General features: G+C 44.3%; 2 protein-coding genes across 6 annotated transcripts in view; both read left to right on the top strand.

Moving 5' to 3' along the window:
- Nucleotides 1-6,688, top strand: part of KCNH6 (potassium voltage-gated channel subfamily H member 6) — a 125,915-nt gene extending 119,227 nt beyond the window's left edge. For all 5 annotated transcript variants that reach the window (XM_081837623.1, XM_081837627.1, XM_081837625.1 and 2 more), the window contains 3 exons: nt 958-1,138; nt 4,001-4,190; nt 5,679-6,688. In XM_081837623.1, coding sequence (XP_081693749.1) covers nt 958-1,138; nt 4,001-4,190; nt 5,679-5,963 — 656 coding nt within the window. In that variant the 3' untranslated portion in view covers nt 5,964-6,688. The remainder of the gene's footprint in view (nt 1-957; nt 1,139-4,000; nt 4,191-5,678) is intronic.
- A 3,853-nt stretch (nt 6,689-10,541) lies between these two features.
- DCAF7 (DDB1 and CUL4 associated factor 7) lies at nt 10,542-19,421 on the top strand. The gene is made up of 7 exons (XM_081835056.1): nt 10,542-10,810; nt 13,056-13,214; nt 14,395-14,506; nt 16,449-16,567; nt 17,022-17,231; nt 18,023-18,140; nt 18,983-19,421. The coding sequence occupies exons 1-7, from the start codon at nt 10,673-10,675 to the stop codon at nt 19,153-19,155; spliced, it is 1,029 nt and encodes a 342-aa protein (XP_081691182.1). The 5' UTR covers nt 10,542-10,672; the 3' UTR covers nt 19,156-19,421.
- The last annotated feature ends 260 nt before the right edge of the window (nt 19,422-19,681 follow it).

The raw sequence follows: 19,681 nt of genomic DNA, 5'->3' as shown, positions 1-19,681 counted from the left end.
ATTCCTCTTTTGGAGGCAGTGCGGCAGCTAAGTAATTTTAGACACTGGGCTTAATGGTCTCAGGCAGGAGTCAGCAAACTTTTTCAGCAGGGGGCTGATCCACTGTCCCTCAAACCTTGTTGGGGGCCGGACTATATTTTAAGGGGGGGGGGGAATGAACAAAATCCTATGCCCCACAAATAACCCAGAGATTTTAAATAAAAGCACACATTCTACTCATGTAAAAACACGCTGATTCCCGGACCATCCGCAGGCCTGTTTTAGAAAGCGATTGGGCCGGATCCGGCCCCCAGGCCTTAGTTTGCCTACCCATGGTCTCAGGGAATCACCCCCTTTTAGATGGCCATTTATATTGCCTCAGCTGGAAAGCACACAATTCGCATTTCTCTTCTTCCTCACTCACTGCTCTTTCTATTGCTTCTTCAAACCTGATTTATTTTTTTAAGAAATATGTTCAATTCTGCATTTTACTTGCTTCAATCATAGCACCGTCGTGACTGCAGGAATAAAATGGCATTTGCTTCTTAAGCCAAACACACTAACTTGGGAATAAGTTCCATTGGTCTATTTTTAAAGTAAAAATACTTGTTTAGTGTGATTGTGCCACCTCAGATGCTGCTTACCACTGTTTCCATCAACAGCTGCTGTCTGGGCAGTCATTCCCACTTTGACCCCGGCTGTTTCCCTCACTATATAAATTCTCTTTGCCATATTCATACCAATAGGACACTGTCTTGATTTTACAATAACATTTTATAATGTGTAATGCACTGCTTCTGTCTGTTTTACGGTATCTTTGTATTTTAACTTACAAGTTGCTTTACAATTTTTTAAAAACAAATAAATTTAATAAACAGTAATAATAATTATTATCAGGTGTTATAATGGTAGTTGGCTGAAAACCCCAGCTGACTAGGACAGGCGCTTATTTCATCCATCTCCTTTTCTGTCCTTCAGCAACGCCATTGGATGTTTCCAACCTGTTCACGTTCTGGGAAGACAAGAGGCCTAATTCCCTTACGGAGCCTCTCCAGCACATGTCATTGGTTCACAGCCCTTTGGACATGCCTCCCAACTCTGATGACAGACCGCGGCAGATTGAATCCAAGCTGGAGTGCCTGCAGGCACAGCTCGGCAGGTAAACGCCATTGCTTGGAGGTTCCAAGAGGGCATGAATTCTATGGAGCACCCCAAGTTGCAGGAACTTAAATAAAACTGCAAGGTAGATGGTGTGTTCCAACCTCCTGTCTAAAGCCAATTACAATCATACCTCGGGTTACAGACGCTTCAGGTTGCGCGTTTTCGGGTTATGGACACGCCAAACCCCAGAAGTACCAGAACGGGTTACCGTATTTTTCGCTCCATAGGGCGCACCGGACCATAGGGCGCACCTAGTTTTTAGGGGGGGAAATAAAGGGGAAAAAATTATTCCCCCCCCCAGCCCCCAGAACTCCCACCGCGCTCCGAAGGCTTGCGGATAGCTGCCTGAAGCAGCGAGAGCCTGCATTCGCTCCATAGGATGCACACACATTTCCCCTTCATTTTTGAAGGGGGGAAAGTGTGTCCTATAGAGCGAAAAATACGGTACCTCCGGGTTTCGGCGCTCGCGCAGACGCAGCACTCCAGGTTGCGAACGTGCCTCCCGCATGGATCACGTTCGCAACCCGAGTGTCCACTGTACCTGTTCCTAAAGCATCCGTGATACAGTCACCTGTAGTCAGAGATCTACACTGATTGCCAATCTGCCACGTTCAAAGTGTTAGTACATAAAGCCCAACTTGGGTCCAGCTGCAACAGACTATTCATTCTACATTTTTAAGAGCTTGATTGTTTAGTGTGGCAGTGCCTCCTGCACTTTGGAACTTCCTTTTTTTAAAAAAATAATGTTTATTAAGAATTTAAAAATTACAAAACGAAAAAAGAAAAATTAAACATGACAATATAATAAAATACAAAAACAAAAACACTACATAAAACATAAAACATTGAATTAACAAAACAAAACAAGACAATTAAAAACACTTCCAATATTTTCAATCTTAACTTGCATTCACTTGTTTCATTGACTTCCTCACGCCTCCCTTTTTGTATTCCACTTCAATTAACTATTTCAGCAAGTTCTTTCCATCTTCATCTATTTTCTGTCCTATAATTATATGTTGACATATTCTGACCTTATTTTTCCCTTTAATACATTAATAATCTATTTATACTTAATTCCTTATAACATTTCTGCTAAAGCCATATAACTTCATTCCAACATTTTCCTAACATTCATTAATTTTACAGTATTTCTGTAAATAATCTTTAAATTTTCCCCAGTCTTCTTCCACCTGCACTTTGGAACTCCCTGCCTAGTGAGATCAAGCAAGCACTTGCATTGCACTCTGTTTGGCGCCTGCTAAAAACATTAATCTCTTTTAATCTTTTAACTTTTGTATATTTTAAAGTAGGGTTGTGAATTTTTCTAGATTTTACCGTTTTTTTCTTTTGCAGACCGCTTTGAGTTTTATTTTTATTTTATTTTTTACAATCAAGCAGTACAGTGGTACCTCTACTTACGTTCACCTCTGGATATGTATCCTTCGGGATATGTGCGCGGCAAACCCAGAAATATTTTTCCAGGTTTTGCCATGCGCAGAAGCCGCACCTCCGGATACACACATCTTGGGATCCAACCGGAGCTCCGGAATGGATCCTGTGCACAGCCGGAGGTGCCACTGTATATAAATTATATCAAATGAATAAAATTAACTTTTTCTTGCAAACTTCAAAGGCAAAGACATTTCCCTAGATATCTTATTCTGTTTCTGAGTCACTTCTACTGAATCACAGAGTCATGGCTTCCCCCAGAGGATCCTGGGAAGTATAGTTTGTTAGCTATATATAGCACGTGAGTTTGTGGACTGCAGCTGCGAGGGGTTTTCGAATCAAGGAAGTGTACTTTGCTGCTTCAGAAATGCTGCAGGTTTCTGGAATCCGTGTTATATGCTACTCATCCAAGCTGACTGTACTTATATGAACAGTATGTGGCCCAAGCTACTGGACGAACCAGCTTCTGGTAATCTGAAATAAAACCCTTTTTTCAAAAGAGAGCCCTCAGTGTCGCACAAATTCACCCTGCTGGTTATGTCAGGGACTAACACCTTGCTCAAACTAGACTTACGCAGTCTTTGGGATAGTCTTGCACACACCTTCCTCGCTCGCTCAGTGTGCTTCAGGCTAAAATACCCTTACCTTTCCTGCCCCGACCTGGCCACAGTGATCCATGTGATGGGCACCTCCAGGCTTGACTACTGTAATTCGCTCTACGTGGGGCTGCCCTTGAAGCTGTCCCAGAAACTCCAGCGGGTACAGAATGCTGCAGCGAGGCTCCTCACGGGGTCTCTGCCATGGGAGCATATTCACCCAGTGCTTTTCCAGCTGCACTGGCTCCCGGTGGAGTACAGGGTCAGATTTAAGGTGCTGGTTTTGACCTTTAAAGCCCTTCACGGCCTAGGACCCTCGTACCAACGGGACCGCCTCTCCCGGTATGCCCCACGGAGAGCCTCAAGGTCCATAAATAGCAACACCCTAGAGGTCCCGGGCCCTAAGGAAGTTAGATTAGCCTCAACCAGAGCCAGGGCCTTTTCAACTCGGGCTCCGGTCTGGTGGAACGCTCTGCCTCATGAGACCAGGGCCCTGCAGGATCTGATTTCTTTCCGCAGGGCCTGTAAGACAGAGTTGTTCCGCCTGGCCTTTGGCTTGGAGCCAATTTGATTCCCTCCCTCCCTCTCTTTCTTTTTTCCTTTCCTTCTCATCCTGCGATGAGGCTACATTTTAATATTTTAATGTTTCAATATTTTAATGTATTTTAATTTTGTTTTTAAGTTGTAATCATTCAACTTGTTTTTATTATTGCTTGTAAGCCGCCCTGAGCCCGGCCTTGGCTGGGGAGAGCGGGGTATAAATAAAAATTATTATTATTATTATTATTAAAATGTCATGATCTCTCTTGTAGGCTGGAGTCCAGGATGTCTTCTGACCTGAACCTCATCCTGCAGCTGCTGCAGCGACAGCTGTCTCAAGTGCCACCTGCGTATAGCACTATTTCACCATCCTCCCACAACCTGGCTTTGTATAGCATGAGCCTGAGGAGCACAGAACCTGAAACTCCGCTAGGGGAAGAGGAACTGACTCCCACAAAGGAGGTGAGTTTCAAAGTCCTTCATTTGCAGTGAGGCTGGTGAGAGAAAGCGCCTGGCTTCAAAGGCAGGCCGGAAAAGTACAGTGGTACCTCAGGTTACAGACGCTTCAGGTTACAGACTCCTCTAACCCAGAAAGAGTACCTCAGGTTAAGAACTTTACTTCAGGATGAGAACAGAAATTGTACTCCGGCGGTGCGGCAACAGCAGGAGGCCCCATTAGCTAAAGTGGTGCTTCAGGTTAAGAACAGTTTCAGGTTAAGAACGGACCTCCGGAACGAATTAAGTTCTTAACCCAAGGTACCACTTTATTTGGGGGTACATCACGGGGGATGGAAGGACCAGGCTAGTACAGCAATGTGCATGGAACTAAGGGACTACATCAGGGGTCGGCAAACTAGGGCCCAGGGTCCAGATGCGGCCCACCAGGCTCGTAAATCCAGCCCGTGGACCTTCCACCCGCTTGGTCAGTCCCCAAGCTAAACCGGCGCAGCGCAGAGGCCTCAGCGCGTGGGGACTGGCTTCCGCAATGCTGGCATGGCTTCAGATTGGCTGCAGGAAGCCACAAGGTTTGAGGGACAGTGGACCAGCCCCCCCCCCAAAGTTTGCGGACCCCTGGACTACATATACTGCAGCAAAGAACTTTAAATTCTGTAGGGGGGGGTGGGACTTGTGGAAAAGTAAGTAGGCATGTGTGTTCAGTTATCTACAGAAAACAGAGACAAATGTTGTGCTGTGCTCTTCAAAATATACACGTTGCTGTGTCAACAAGGAGATCTGATAGAATAGTGAAAGTTGTATTGAACTTGCCTCCTTGTTACTAAGCAGTTAGTGTTTCTTGTGTATCGTGCTTTTATGCATATTTCTGCAGTCAAGAGTAGGGGTGGAAAGATCTGTCAGTTTCGGTTCTCAGAGTTTCGCATTTTTCCAATCTTAAATTCAGATTACCACATTTCTGTGGCAATTTGCGAATCCCCCCAAAATAATAATAATAATAATAATTATTCTCATGGAAATTCTTAAGCATTTCAGTGCAATGTCTCTCATTTTTGTATGCAGTTTTTAAACTAATGTACACATTTTGCAAGCAGCATCTCCTAATACATTTTGTACATAATTCTCACAAATATATGCATTTTAAGGCATATTTTCCTCTAATATATGCATTTTTGTTGAAACCAGATGAGAAAACTGCATTGGAATAAGTTGATGGATGCCTGTGGATTTTTAAGGGTGGCGATATATTTTGGTTCTCATATCGTTTTGGAAAGTCAGTATTTGATATATTTGTCTCTAAATGTGTGAACTGAATCCACTTACTCCCCCTTTCCCAAGTCACTCATGAAGCATGTAACCCCCCTCCCCTTTCCCCCCCCCCCCCAACTGCAACTTGAAATTCTCAGATTCCTAAAGGGGGACTTTGAGCCAGCCCAAACACATGCCACTAGATGGCGAAGGAGTTTTAACTTTGTTCCCTTTCCCCTCCCTCACCAGACTCCGAGCGACTCAGAAATCGAAAAGCTGCAACTGAAATCCAGGGACTCGTTGTCAAGTGGTGTACACCTGACTGTGGCTTCTGACGAGACCATGACAATCAGCTCTGAGCAAGAGCATTGCTCACAGACCCTGCCCAACCTAGAGCTTCACCGGAGGGCACCGGGCAACCAGGGACTTTTCCGAGGATCCCGTTTCCCTTCCCTTCCTGAGCACCTTGAGGCACCTTCTGAGCACTTGGACATTCAGAGACACCTCTCTGACCCCTTGCTTCCTGGGAGTTAGGAATCCAGTTGAGCCCAAAGCCAAGTCAAGAGGACCCTGAACTGAGAAGTTGCTTTAGCTGTTTTTAATTGTTGCACTTGGAGGAAAGTACTCATGGCTCAAGGAGATGAGACTTGTTGCCATTTCCTGTCCTCTCTGAAACGGGGGCAGTTTAATAGTGGGTTGGCTTCCAAGGTGATTGATTTCAAAAATGGTACTCCATAGAGTAGACTTCAGGTGCATATTTCTCTTACCCCACCCGACTCCAAGAAGAATGGCTGGTTGACTTTTTCCTCCACATCCCCAATCTTGCATCTGTTAACTGTTGGGGTCTGCCTCTGTCAGTCTTTGAATGGTAACTAGTATGGTGGGAGATTGGAGCACTTCCATAATGTAACAAAGTAATAATAGGAAATTTTGTCTGGAGGAAGACGAGGAGACTGCTAAGAACTTAACCTTCTCTTGGGTTGTAGGAGACCAAGAATGATTGTGTCTTTCTTTGATACTTACAACTCGTGTCTGAAGATTCTAGTCATTGTGCAGGAGGATCCTGTGAAGTAAGGAAGGAAGAGTAAAATGATGCTGCAACTTTGTACATGGGAATATAACAAACCATTTAATGATCTGCCCTAGTGCATATTGAGGGCAACTTCATATATTACATTTTTCTTGCATGGACATAAATCTCTGTTGAGAAAAAAAGGAGAGAGTGTACACCTTGACAGATGAAGTGCAGGATAAAAGGGGGGAAATGTGTAGCACAATTTCATACAGGGCTGCCAACAAGATTTTTGGCTTGCTGTTTGTACGCAGGCTCGCTTCTGAAGGACGCAGTCCCTGGCCTTCTGACAGCCCCTCTGAGCCCTGCCCCAAATTCTACAGCCAACCCCAACATATTAATATGTTGTCTGTAGCCCTGATTGTATTTGTTTACTCAGAGCTATGTTTTGCAGAGTCTGGTGGGGCTTACTCCCAGAAAAGCATGCATACAACTGCATCTTCATTGTATGAAATGAGTTGGTAAAGTCAGGTGTAGAATCCCGAGCGCAACGCAACAAACACATTTGGGTCTGAGTTAAGGGGGGGGGGATTGTCTCATGTGTTGCCTACCAATTTGTAAGGGAGGGCTGAGTGACACTATTCTAACAAACTGGGGTGGAGGGAACCTGTTCTGAAAATATATTTCCCCAACTTTTGCAACATTCCAGATTTACCTGGCTTTGGAAAACATTCCAGGAACAGCCAGTTTTGTGGTTAGCTCATCAACTTAGCATAAAAGGTTATTGTGGACAGTACCTTGACGTTCTTTGCGCAGGCCACTATGCAAAATGCAGGTATGTGCAAGTGAGCTGTATTTTTTTTGTGTACAGATCTGCGAGGCTGGTTTAAGCACAACTTCAGAAAACCCTGGAAAGAAGGAAACAAACCAAACAGATCACTTTTTGTATGTGTGTATTCACCTTTCCCAATTGAATCCCCATACCATAGCATTGCATAGAATCATTGTAACTGACCCCTCAAACCCACCTCATTTTCACCCCTCAGTTAGATGCTGCAATGGCCCTAGGCCATCTATCCAAAATAACATATTAATCTCCCAGTGAGAGTAGCAGGGAAAAAAATAATAACTATGAGCATTTTCTTTTTTTTTTCTCAGGAGTGTTAGTGTACACTTTGTTAATAAAGATTATTTTGACACCTACTCTGGCCTGATGGCTCCCTACGTCTGGGCTCTGTGGGTGGGGGCAAACACTGAGAATAATAATAATAATAATAATAATAATAATAATAATAATAATAATATTTTTTTATTTATACCCCGCTCTCCCCAGCCAAGGCCGGGCTCAGAGCGGCTTACAGGCAATAATAAAAACAAGATGAATGATTACAACTTAAAAACAAAAATAAAATACAACATTAAAGTAATGGAACATTAAAATATTAAAATGTAGCCTCATCACAGGAGGAGAAGGAAAAGGGAAAAAAAAGAGAGGGAGGGAGGGAATCAAATTGGCTCCAAGCCAAAGGCCAGGTGGAACAACTCTGTCTTATAGGCCCTGCGGAAAGAAATCAGATCCCACAGGGCCCTGGTCTCATGAGGCAGAGCATTCCACCAGGCTGGAGCCAGAGTTGAAAAGGCCCTGGCTCTGGTTGAAGCCAATCTAACTTCCTTAGGGTCAGAGACCACTAGGGTGTTGCTATTTATGGACCTTGAGGCTCTCCGTGGGGCATACCAGGAGAGGCGGTCCCGTAGGTACGAGGGTCCTAGGCCGTGAAGGGTTGGTGTTTTTTCTTAAGAGAAGGGGAAGACCAAAGCGGAATCATGTCCTGTAGTTTCCTGCTGAAATCCTGTAGTTTTTCACACCACAAACGTCCCGGGGTGGTGGTTTTGTCTCGTTTTTGTTGTGCTCCAGTATAAATCCACCACTGATATGCTGTCAGTGACATGCCGTAGAACACAACCATTAAAATCCCTCGTTAGTGGAGCATGATGCTTTGGTGGGCTTTGGTTTAGACAATTTAAATATAGTGGTACCTTGGTTTTCAAACGTAATCCATTCCGGAAGACCGTTCCAAGTTCTGAAATGTTCGAAAATCAAAAACTGAATACGGAAGACTCAATACAGAAGCTGTGTGGCATGTTCGACTTCTGAGGCATGTTCGAAAACCGAAGCATTTACGGCGTTCAAAAACCAAAATGTTCATCAATGGAGATGTTCAAAAACCGAGGTACCACTGTAGTTTTACTTTTATTGTGAAATATATATATATAATCCCAAATCAAGCCAACTAAAACACAATGTGTTTATAACAGAAAGCTTCTTAACTTTTTCTGCAGGATTTTAAAGCACTGTTAACCATTAAGGCTCAAACCACAGGGGTGTGATGATAATGATAATGCTGATGATAATATTAATAATGATTTATAATTTATACCGCCCCCCCCCCATCTGGCTGGGTTTCCCCAGCCACTCTAGGCAGCCCCCAATAGAATATTAAAGGTAAAGGTAAAGGGACCCCTGACCATTAGGTCCAGTCGCAGACAATTGTGGGGTTGCGGCACTCATCTTGCTTTATTGGCCGAGGGAGCCGGCGTACAGCTTCTGGGTCATGTGGCCAGCATGACTAAGCCGCTTCTGGCAAACCAGAGCAGCGCACAGAAACGCCGTTTACCTTCCCGCCAGAGCAGTACCTATTTATCTACTTGCACGTGACGTGATTTCGAACTGCTAGGTTGGCAGGAGCAGTGACCGAGCAACAATGGGAGCTCACCCCATCATGGGGATTCGAACTGCCAACCTTCCGATAGGCAAGCCCTAGGCTCTGTGGTTTAGACCACAGCGCCACCTGCATCCCAAATAGAATATTAAAAACACAATAAAACATCAACATGATAAAACATGTTTGGAGGTGGGGTACAGTATCTGAGCGGGGGGGGGGGCTATAAGTTTGATAGCAGTAGTGCTGGGAAAGGGGGTGATTAACATTTTCCAGATGGACCATTTTTATGGATTTACAGCTATTTCTTTCAGAAGTGGAAAGCAGAGATCCCATAGGTGGGAAAGCAGATGGAGAGAAATCTCCCTGAAAGGTAAAGGCTGCTATCAGCTATTCAATACTCTTCACAAACTAAGGTTACCAGATGTCCCTGTTTCCTGGGAACAGTCCCTGGATTTACATATCAGTCCCCATACAAAATCCATTGAAATTGAAAAGTGTCCCTGGATTAATTGAAAAAAATCTGGTAACGTTATCCCAAACAGCATTTCACATTTTTTTTTAAAAATCAACCAAGAGACTAAATAATACTACTGAACTATACTTCTCAGTCCCAGACCCTACTTCTAACTTGCAAAATTAATAGTGGACCGCATTTTAGTGCTGTCATAAATCACTCCTAGCCTCAGTTTGCAATGTGGGGGACAAGGTCTGTTGCAACATTGCAGCGCTATTGTTAAGACGCTTTTCTCAGTCATAGCCGCCTAAACTGCAGCATGCGGACAATGAGCTGCATTGGTATTTACATATGCAAAGCACTTTAAAAAAAAAAAAAAAGATATTTAAAAACCAAGAGAATTATCAAATAAAAACTCAATTTTCCACAAGAAACGAGGCAGTACTTAGAGACAGCATTGAACTTCCACCTTTGATGCTACTTTTTGTTTTTGCCGGATAGGCTCCTGCTCAATCACAAAACCCCTAGATTCTACATTTCCTCCGTTTCTTCATATGGGCAGCTGGGGAAACAAAAACGACGCCGAAAGAACCCGCAAGCTCCCATTCCAGACACCCGAGATGCGACTCTACATTTTCCACGTCTACTGCTTTCCTCCCGATCTGGCTGCTGCTAAACCGTCCCCTCGCACAGGCTGAAATTTTTGCCGGAGAGGCGGGCTTAGGAAAAGAGCGACACCTCTCCTCGCTAATGGCCATCTTTCATCGTGGCCAGTACGGGGCGGGGAAAGAAATCTCATTGGGCCGCGGGGCTTGGAAGGGAGGAGGGTGTTTGAGCGAGCCGACGCTTACGGGAAGCCAATGAGGAGCGGGCAGCCGGCGGAGTGGCGTGGCGGGCAGCCAACGAGAGCCCGGAGTTTGAATCGACCCCCACCGATGGAGGAGCGGGGTGGGGGCGGCTTCGCCGTAGTCGTTTGTGTGAGGTGAAGAACGACGGTCGGCGGGGGGAGGTCGCTGGTTGCCGTGAGGGGCTGACGGAGCGAGCCTCGCCCGCCATGTCGCTGCACGGGAAGCGCAAGGAGATCTACAAGTACGAGGCGCCATGGACCGTCTACGCCATGAACTGGAGCGTCAGGCCCGACAAGCGCTTCAGGCTGGCGCTCGGCAGCTTCGTGGAGGAATACAACAACAAGGTGGGCGGGTGAGCGGGGTCCGAGGAGGCCTCGTCAGCCCGGGGGTGGTCGGGGGTTCGGGGCCGCCTCGGGCCTTCGCGCCTCAGTCGGACCCCGGCGGCCTTTCCTGCTCCGCAGCAGGCTTGCGAAGAGGCCAAGAGCCGCCTGGGGCAGTTGAGGGGCGCCCGGCCTCCCTCGCAGGCTTGGCCGCGCTCTCCGTTGCCAGGCGCCGGCTGAGGTAACTCAAGAGGGGCTTTGGCTGTCCCCCGAAGGCGTTGCGCGGCGGAGCAGCACCTGCGCGCCTTCTGCTTCACCTGCAGATGTTTCGAGGAAGGTATAGGGCGGCCTTGGGGTCCCCGAAGTTATTGGGGTTGGGGGGGAGTTGGGCCTCAAGGTCCCTTCAGACTCTGTTCTTCTAGGGCAAACTCGGCCCTCCAGATGTTTTTGAGACTACAGCTCCCATCATCCCTAGCTAACAGGACCAGTGCTTAGGGACAGTGGCGTAGCGTGGGTTGTCGGCACCCGGGGCAAGGCAAGTAATTTGCGCCCCCTAACCCGTGGATATGCGCCCCCTAACCCCCAGATGTTGCGCCCGGTGCGGCCGGCCCCTCTGCACCCCCACGCTACGCCACTGGTTAGGGATGATGGGAATTGTAGTCTCAAAACTGTAGCTCAAGAGCACAGAACCCTAGAATAGGTATAGGCATAGGCAAACTCGGCACTCCAGATGTTTCGGAACTACAGCTCCCGTCATCCCTAGCTAACAGGACCAGTGGTCAGGGATGATGGGAATTGTAATCTCAGAACTAGCTCAAGAGCACAGAACCCTAGAACAGGCATAGGCAAACTCGGCACTCCAGATGTTTTGGGACTACAACTCCCATCATCCCTAGCCAACAGGACCAGTGGTCAGGGGTGATGGGAATTGTAGTCTCAAAACAGCTGGAGGGCCGAGTTTGCCTATGCCTGTTCTAGGGGTCTGTATTCTTGAGCTACAGTCCCCCACCCCACCCCATCCCCGACTACTGGCCATGCTGGCTAAAGAGGGTGAAAGTTGCAGCCCAGCAGCATCAAGGGACTCCAAGGTTCATAGATATAATTCATAGGAGAGTTGGAAAGGGACCCTGTGAGGGTCATCTAGTCCCACCCCTGCATTGCAGCAATTTGCAGCTGCCCCATGGGGGGATCAAACCTGCGGCCTCGGTGCACACACTAACCAGCTGTGAAAGGCTTTGAGACCTTGGTGTCATCATCGGCACCGCACTCTAACCCACTGTGAAAGGCTTGGTGTAGGGACTCTGACCAGTTGGGGAGGTGGGTGGATTTGAGGGCGGGGAAGAGAATAGGCTAGGCCACCTGCATCTCAATACAGTTGAGCGTTTTTGGGTTGCACTTCACGGCGACCCGGAAGTAACGGAACAAGTTACTTCCGGGTTTCGCCGCTTGTGCATGTGCAGATGCTCAAAATGATGTCACGTGCATGCGTGGAAGTGGCGAATTGCAACACACACAGGCGCGGATTGCGTTCGCTTCAGGGTGCGAACAGTGCTCTGGAACAAATCCTGTTCGCATCCAAAGGTACCACTGTAGTTGGCTATTTTACTTTTGCCCTCTGGGAGAAGAAACCCAAGGCAGGCATGGACACTCCCAAATTATTGCTGTTTATTGAAATGGGGGCGGGCTTTATTTTGCCCAAGGCAACTCAAAGTAACTTACACCCCCCCCAATAAAAACTAGACCAAAAAAACAGCAACAACCATTTCCACAGAGATACATTAAAACCAAGGGGGGAATTAATATGTTTAAAACATCCCACCCCCTTCTTACAGTTAAAGGCGAAAGGTCTGCTTATAGAGGAAAGCTTTCGTCTGACACCTAAAGATAGGTAATGAATATGCCAGGTGAGTGTCCCCACGAGCATTCCACAAGCGAGGAGCCACTGCAGAAAAGGCCCTTTCTCATGTTTCCATCCTTTTGGCCTCTCATGGAGGGGGCACACAAAGAAGGGCCTCAGATGATGACCGTAGGTTCCCTGTAGGTTCATACAGGGCGAGGTGGTTCTTGAGGTATTGTAGCAGAGTATGAAGGGTTGGGCATCTGTGGTCCTCCAGATATTGCTGAACTGCAACTCTGCATCATCCTTGACCATGCAGGCTGGAGCTGATGAGACTTGTAGTCTAATAACTTCTAGAGGCCATCAGTTCTCTACCCTGAGCTTGATGTTATAGTTTGGTTGATAACTTGCTTGAAATATTTTTGCTTATAGGTCCAACTTGTTGGGTTGGATGAGGAAAGCTCTGAGTTCATTTGCCGGAATACCTTTGATCACCCATATCCTACTACCAAGCTCATGTGGATCCCAGATACCAAAGGGGTATATCCAGACCTTTTGGCAACAAGTGGTGACTACCTGCGTGTCTGGAGAGTAAGTTGACTTGTTTTTAGAAGGTGTTTTCCTGGGGCTAGGATAACCAGTGGGCCCTGAGAATGTTGTGTGAGTAGTCTGACCAGCTGCTATAAGTAGTAGACAAACATAGTGCTTGGTCTGCTTTTCTATTTGTAAATGTTTATTAACAACTTCTAAATTCAGTGTTCTACAACTGGAGCTGCAGTCTACTCTAATGTGTTATGTCGATGGGCAGAAAATAAATTGGGATCTAGTGGTAAATTGCTGGGTGATTTGCTGTAGATTGGCAAAAGTGTCTGACTCAGTTGTTTTAAAAATAGCAAAACCCATGAGGCTTTCTCTCTTCACTTTGCCCTATCCTACCCCAGACCTAAATTAGACTGCTGGAATTAAGAAAACCGAGAAGGGAAACCTTATTGTAGTATTTTATGTGAAAAGACTGAGCTCATTTCTGGTACTACAAACAAATTCATGGGAATATGCTTGAAGACAGACTATTGCTTAATTCTAAATTTATATCTGCCCCCTGGCTACAATTTTTCACCTACTTGTCATTGGTGAACTTTGCTGTTACTAAAACAACAACACCCAGAGTAGATTCCACAAGCTTAAAGTCTTCCCACTCCTTGTATATGGAAAATGAAAATGAAAAGTAAAGCTCCATATCACACAGTTACAGAGTTGGAAGGAGCCTCTATTCCTGCTGACTTAATTATAATCTGACAATCATGATAACACATCTCTTGGTTTCCTTGACCTTGAAAACATGACGTTTGACATTGTTCTTGTTCTGTTTGCCATGTTTTATGAGATATAGAACTTTAAAACAATGCCATATGATCTTGCGTTGCCAGTGTGTTGCATGAGTTGTAAATTGTCCCAACAATGAAAATTTCCGCATATAGCCATGGTATTTATCACACTGAGAAGGAATGGGAGCTGACTGTAGTTCAGAACAAAACAGTAACTAGGCTTCCTTTTTAGGTTTAATGTTCTGTAGCCAAGAAGTAGGTCTTAGTCAAACCTAATTTGATTTACACGTGTCTTAACAAAAATAATAGAATCCATGATTTGAGCATAATGCATAACCTATTTAAATCACAATGAATAGCTGCACTGTCTTTTCTCTTGCACTTTTGCTGCAGTGAAATACTATGAAGATTTGGAATGATGACCAATATTTGTAATTTTTGTGCAGGTGGGTGAAACAGAGACCAGGCTAGAGTGTTTGCTGAACAACAACAAGAATTCTGATTTCTGTGCTCCATTGACATCCTTTGACTGGAATGAAGTGGATCCTTATCTGCTGGGTAAGGCTGAAATGCTTAATTTGGCAGATCTTTGGTAGTAAAATGGATAGCATTGCCAGACAGAATTTAGTTTGGGTAATGGCTGTTGGTGGATCTCCTTTTCAGGAAGCTCATTTTTATATGGGCTTTGAAGGTAAATAAAGGTTTCCACAGAAGCATTCCTTCCTGATATAAGTGTTTTTAATCTAACAAAGATTAGGATTACGGTATATGCCAAAGTTTTTGAAAGGCTGTTGTCGAGTTAATGTTTACATCAGATAAGTTTTAACATTAGTTGAATTGGCCAGGAATTGTCTTTGCTATTGTGCAGATGACCTAAGCTGTCAATCTAACATTTTTAATAAAGGTAAAGGTAAAGGTACCCCTGCCCGTACAGGCCAGTCTTGACAAACTCTAGGGTTGTGCGCTCATCTCACTCTAGAGGCTGGGAGCCAGCGCTGTCCGCAGAACACTTCCGGGTCACGTGGCCAGCGTGACGAATCTGCTCCGGCGAACTGGCACCAGAGCAGCACACGGAAACGCCATTTACCTTCCCGCTAGTAAGCGGTCCCTATTTATCTACTTGCACCCGGGGGTGCTTTCGAACTGCTAGGTTGGCAGGCGCTGGGACCGAGCAGCGGGAGCGCACCTCGCCGCGGGGATTCGAACCGCTGACCATGCGATCGGCAAGTCCTAGGCGCTGAGGTTTTACCCACGGCGCCACCCGCGTCCCACTTACACTTTTAATGGTACATTTATAAACCAAAAGACTAGAAGCATTCACGTGTTAGGTTTTCTAGATGATGATGATAATGATAATGATGATGATAATAATAATAATAATAATAATAATAATAATAATAATAATAATAATTTATTATTTATACCCTGCCCATCTGGCTGAGTTTCCCCGGCCACTCTGGGAGGCTCCCAATCAAGTGTTAAAAACAGTGCAGCGTCATAGATGAACTATGTTGTCCAAGAGACAAGCTTCCTGTGTTGGCCTACCTTGTATTTAATGGCTATCCCATACTTCCCTAAAGAGCATTTTCAGTGGTTTTGCTCCAGTTGTCAAATGCCCTGTCCAGAGAGCCTCGCTTAGTACCTGTTCAGTGGTCTCTTCATCACCAGGCGAAGACCCTTAAAAAATTATTCTCCCAGAATTTTTAGAAAGTGTTCTAGCATTCTTTGGATCTTTTACACAGCTGTTATCCCTTGGTGATTTTATTCATATTGTACTGTTTTATGGGCTTAACTTTTATAGTAAGCCACACAGGGAATTTCAGTTATTGGGCAGTATAATTAGTAACTTTAATAAATGCACTTCCCAGTTACATAAAAAGTTGGGCAGAGCAATCAAAACCCTCAATTCACTGTACTGGAAGGGATTTGGGGCAAGTGGTTATGTGTCTCCCCCATCCCACTGGCCCAACCCTTTCCAGCACCCGCAGCCTCTATTAGCAAAGGAACACCATTGGAAAGGAGTGCTCCAATATGCCATTGTCAAAATGGCTGGTGGAAGCTATCATAGGCAGTATTTCCACTACAGGGAACTCCCTGGGTGGGGTCTACGCACAGGTAACACTGGATCTCAAGCTGGCCCTGCTGCTGGCACGTAACAGCAGTGAGCCCAATCCAGGCCACTTTACTGTACCAGTCAGAGAGCTGGCACAATGATGGGGCATTTTCCCCCCTCTTTTCCCCCATTGAAATATTTGTTGAAACCAAGAAAACTAATTAACACTTGAAAAATAACTGAAGATTAAACCTGTATCTTAAAAGAGAATATATTAACTATATCAAGCACATCCAGTTCGTTTGCTTTATGTATAAAAGGAGAATGAAGAAGGCGAGTCATCTTTTAGGTCAAGCATTATGAATAGCGTAAGGTGTTGTGTATTGTTGTTTATTCATTGCACCAAAGGAGAGTTATTAACATTGGTGTTTTTCCTCCCCACCCCAGGTACCTCTAGTATTGACACAACTTGCACTATCTGGGGTTTGGAGACTGGCCAGGTCTTGGGAAGAGTGAATTTGGTGTCAGGCCATGTCAAGACCCAGTTGATTGCCCATGATAAAGAGGTGATGGTGCACTTTTTCCCTTTGTTTCTCCATTGTGGGATTTCAGACTTGTGCAATTAATAAAAATTTGTTCCAGTCTATAAAATGGGAATAATGGCTTACCTGACAAGTGAGTGTATTTGTGTCTGTGTGTATGCTGTTAGTTCTCCAGAACCAAATTAATATTTTCCCCTCAAAGTAATTCAGCGGTTCAGGGGGATGTATACAACAGAATTAAGTATTTTGCAAAAGAAGTAGACAAAGCTCACTTTCACGGGAAGAGAGGTGGCAGTGACCTAGCTTCTGATTGTGTGCTCAACCCCTTTTTTATCTACTTTTAGGGATTTCTATGACATGGCTGCTGTACATCTTGGTTTGCATGATAAAACTTTGTTCGGTGTGAAGCAAAAATCTTGATATTGGAGGCAATATCATTGTATTTTGTCATTTTTCTCTACCTTTGGTCTATGAACAGGTCTATGATATTGCGTTCAGCCGTGCAGGTGGTGGGAGAGACATGTTTGCTTCTGTTGGTGCTGATGGCTCAGTGAGAATGTTTGATCTGCGGCACCTGGAACATAGTACAATTATATATGAGGATCCTCAACACCATCCTTTGCTTCGCCTTTGCTGGAATAAACAGGACCCTAATTATCTTGCAACAATGGCAATGGATGGCATGGAGGTGAGCCAGTGTTCTGTGAGGGTGGCCAGTACACTTCTTGGAATTGCGCCTGGATGGTATTGACACTCAACACTACTTAGACTCTTGGTCTTGATTGGCACTTTTTCTGGATACCTGTATAAAGCCATGGGGCATTTTTGTTTCTGGGATTCCTTGCAGCCTTGGCACACAGTAGCATGGAGGAAAGCAGTCAGGCATGTGTCCCCTAAAAAGGAGATAGAAGCCATACTGAGGTGCTGGTAGCTACCATGAACAACTTGAGTCTAGAAGAAGTAATAATCCCCATGTTGACATGTCAATATGAGATATCCTGTTCTTGGCCACACAATTCTTTTGTGGGGTGGACAGGCTGACTTAGCTAAATTAATGAGGCATAGTGCCCTGATTAGGTACTTCAGAAACAGGAGTCTGTATTGCAAATAGCTTTTGTGTTAGTCTCTCAATTTTTAAAAATTTATAATATGTGAACTGGACATAACAATACATAAAATGCTGATTGATCTCAGTTCCCCTTTGTAACGTGGCTCATCAGGCACTACAGATAGATAGATAGATAGATAGATAGATAGATAGATAGATAGATGTTTCACTATTAGAGGAGTATAAAAACACTATATTCGTTTGCAATGAAAATGGTATACTTACTTGATAGGGGTACAGCATATATGTATTGTGCTCTGAAGTTAGTATAGTAGGTAATGAAATACCATTTATAAAAAGTCTTTGTGGCTTCATCAGAGGTAGTATAAAGCTTCACTTCACTATTCTTTGTATTTGTTTTCTCCACTAAGGTGGTGATTTTAGATGTCAGAGTTCCTTGTACCCCTGTTGCCAGACTGAACAACCACAGAGCATGTGTCAATGGCATTGCTTGGGCACCACACTCTTCTTGTCATATCTGCACAGCTGGTAAGGATGAATGATTCTTGTCACTCCTTTTCATATGGGTGTTTCAAGTTCCCTTCAAAGTATGTGTATGAACTTAAAATAGTAATCTGCTTTGTTTGCTATAGCTGGTTTAACTATTATTATTTCTCTGTTCACCCATAATGGTTGGCGTTTGTGCTCTTCTCTAATTCAGAGTATCTTGTTAGTATACTTTGTCTTGACCATTACAGCTACTTTTTTATGAATAATTTTCATGAAAAGTAAAGTCCATTATACTCAGGCTTACCTCAAGTTATGGGAGCTTTAAAACAACCCTAAAATGTAAGTGGTAGAAACAAAATATTATGAAGCAAGTTAATTCACTTGCTTTCATTTAATTTTTAAAAAACCATATTGGGTACCAGCCATACGTTGCAAATGTTTACAAATATGGAAGGAGTGGCATATATGACTCTTCTTGCTCTGAATTTAATCTACTAATGAATATAAATCCTTATGCAGCAAAAAGCTTAGTAAATTTCTAGGTTTTGAAACATTTCCATAAGGAAAGGTGTAAGAATTTTTTGATTTTTTTAAAACCCTTTTTGATTACTTTCCCTTAGCAGTTCAGTCTTACTGTCCATTACAAGAATTAAGTAACAAAAATGTTTAGATAACAGATGGCCCACATTTGAGAAACTAAGATATATGTAAAACTTGTCAGGAGTCAAAACCCAATAATAGATAAAAGTCAAATTATACTCTTTAAACTTTTGTTTATGTGGTTTTGTGTTCATTTCATTCCTGAGTACACGGATCACTGAATATTTGTGCGAATATTTGTGGTTTCTTTTACCTCTGATTCTACATTTCATCTTTGTCAGCGGATGACCATCAAGCACTTATCTGGGATATCCAGCAAATGCCTCGTGCCATTGAGGATCCAATCTTGGCCTACACAGCAGAAGGCGAAATCAACAATGTACAGTGGGCATCAACTCAGCCGGACTGGATAGCAATCTGTTACAACAACTGCCTGGAAATCTTGAGAGTGTAAAAACAGTTGGGCACTGAGGGGAAAAATGGAACTGGATGGTGGTCTTTGCTCTCCTATAAAATTTTAAGAACAAAACTCCATCTAGAAAGTGCCACTGGCTATTCTAGGAAGACTCAGAACTGGCATTGATGGGTAAATGTTGCTGTCGTCTCCCTCTTTCCCCACCCCACCCCCACCCTGTGACTTAAATGCAGGGATATGCTGAGCCTTTCAGACCCTCTGGGAATTTATTATTACTTTCAATTAAAAGTTATGTATATATGTCAGCCATTTGTGTTGAGTATTTGTATTGAATGAGTAATGACACCAACTGGCAGAATGACACCCTAGCAGAAATAATATGTTGCTGCTGCAGATGCCTAAAAACTGTTCAGAGTTACAGTAATGGGATGTGAAGTTAACTTTCTGTTAAGTAATTTTTCACACATATCTTCTCTACCCCTTCCCCTGCCCATGGCAAGTCAAATTTCTCTTGATACCAGTGCTGAATCTTGTAAGGTCTCTGCAACTAAAAGTCTATTACCAT

The sequence above is a fragment of the Podarcis erhardii genome (genome assembly GCF_964252035.2).
Source record: "Podarcis erhardii genome assembly, chromosome: 13".
In the NCBI taxonomy this organism is placed as follows: domain Eukaryota; kingdom Metazoa; phylum Chordata; class Lepidosauria; order Squamata; family Lacertidae; genus Podarcis; species Podarcis erhardii.
This window is presented reverse-complemented; position numbering and strand designations above follow the sequence as displayed.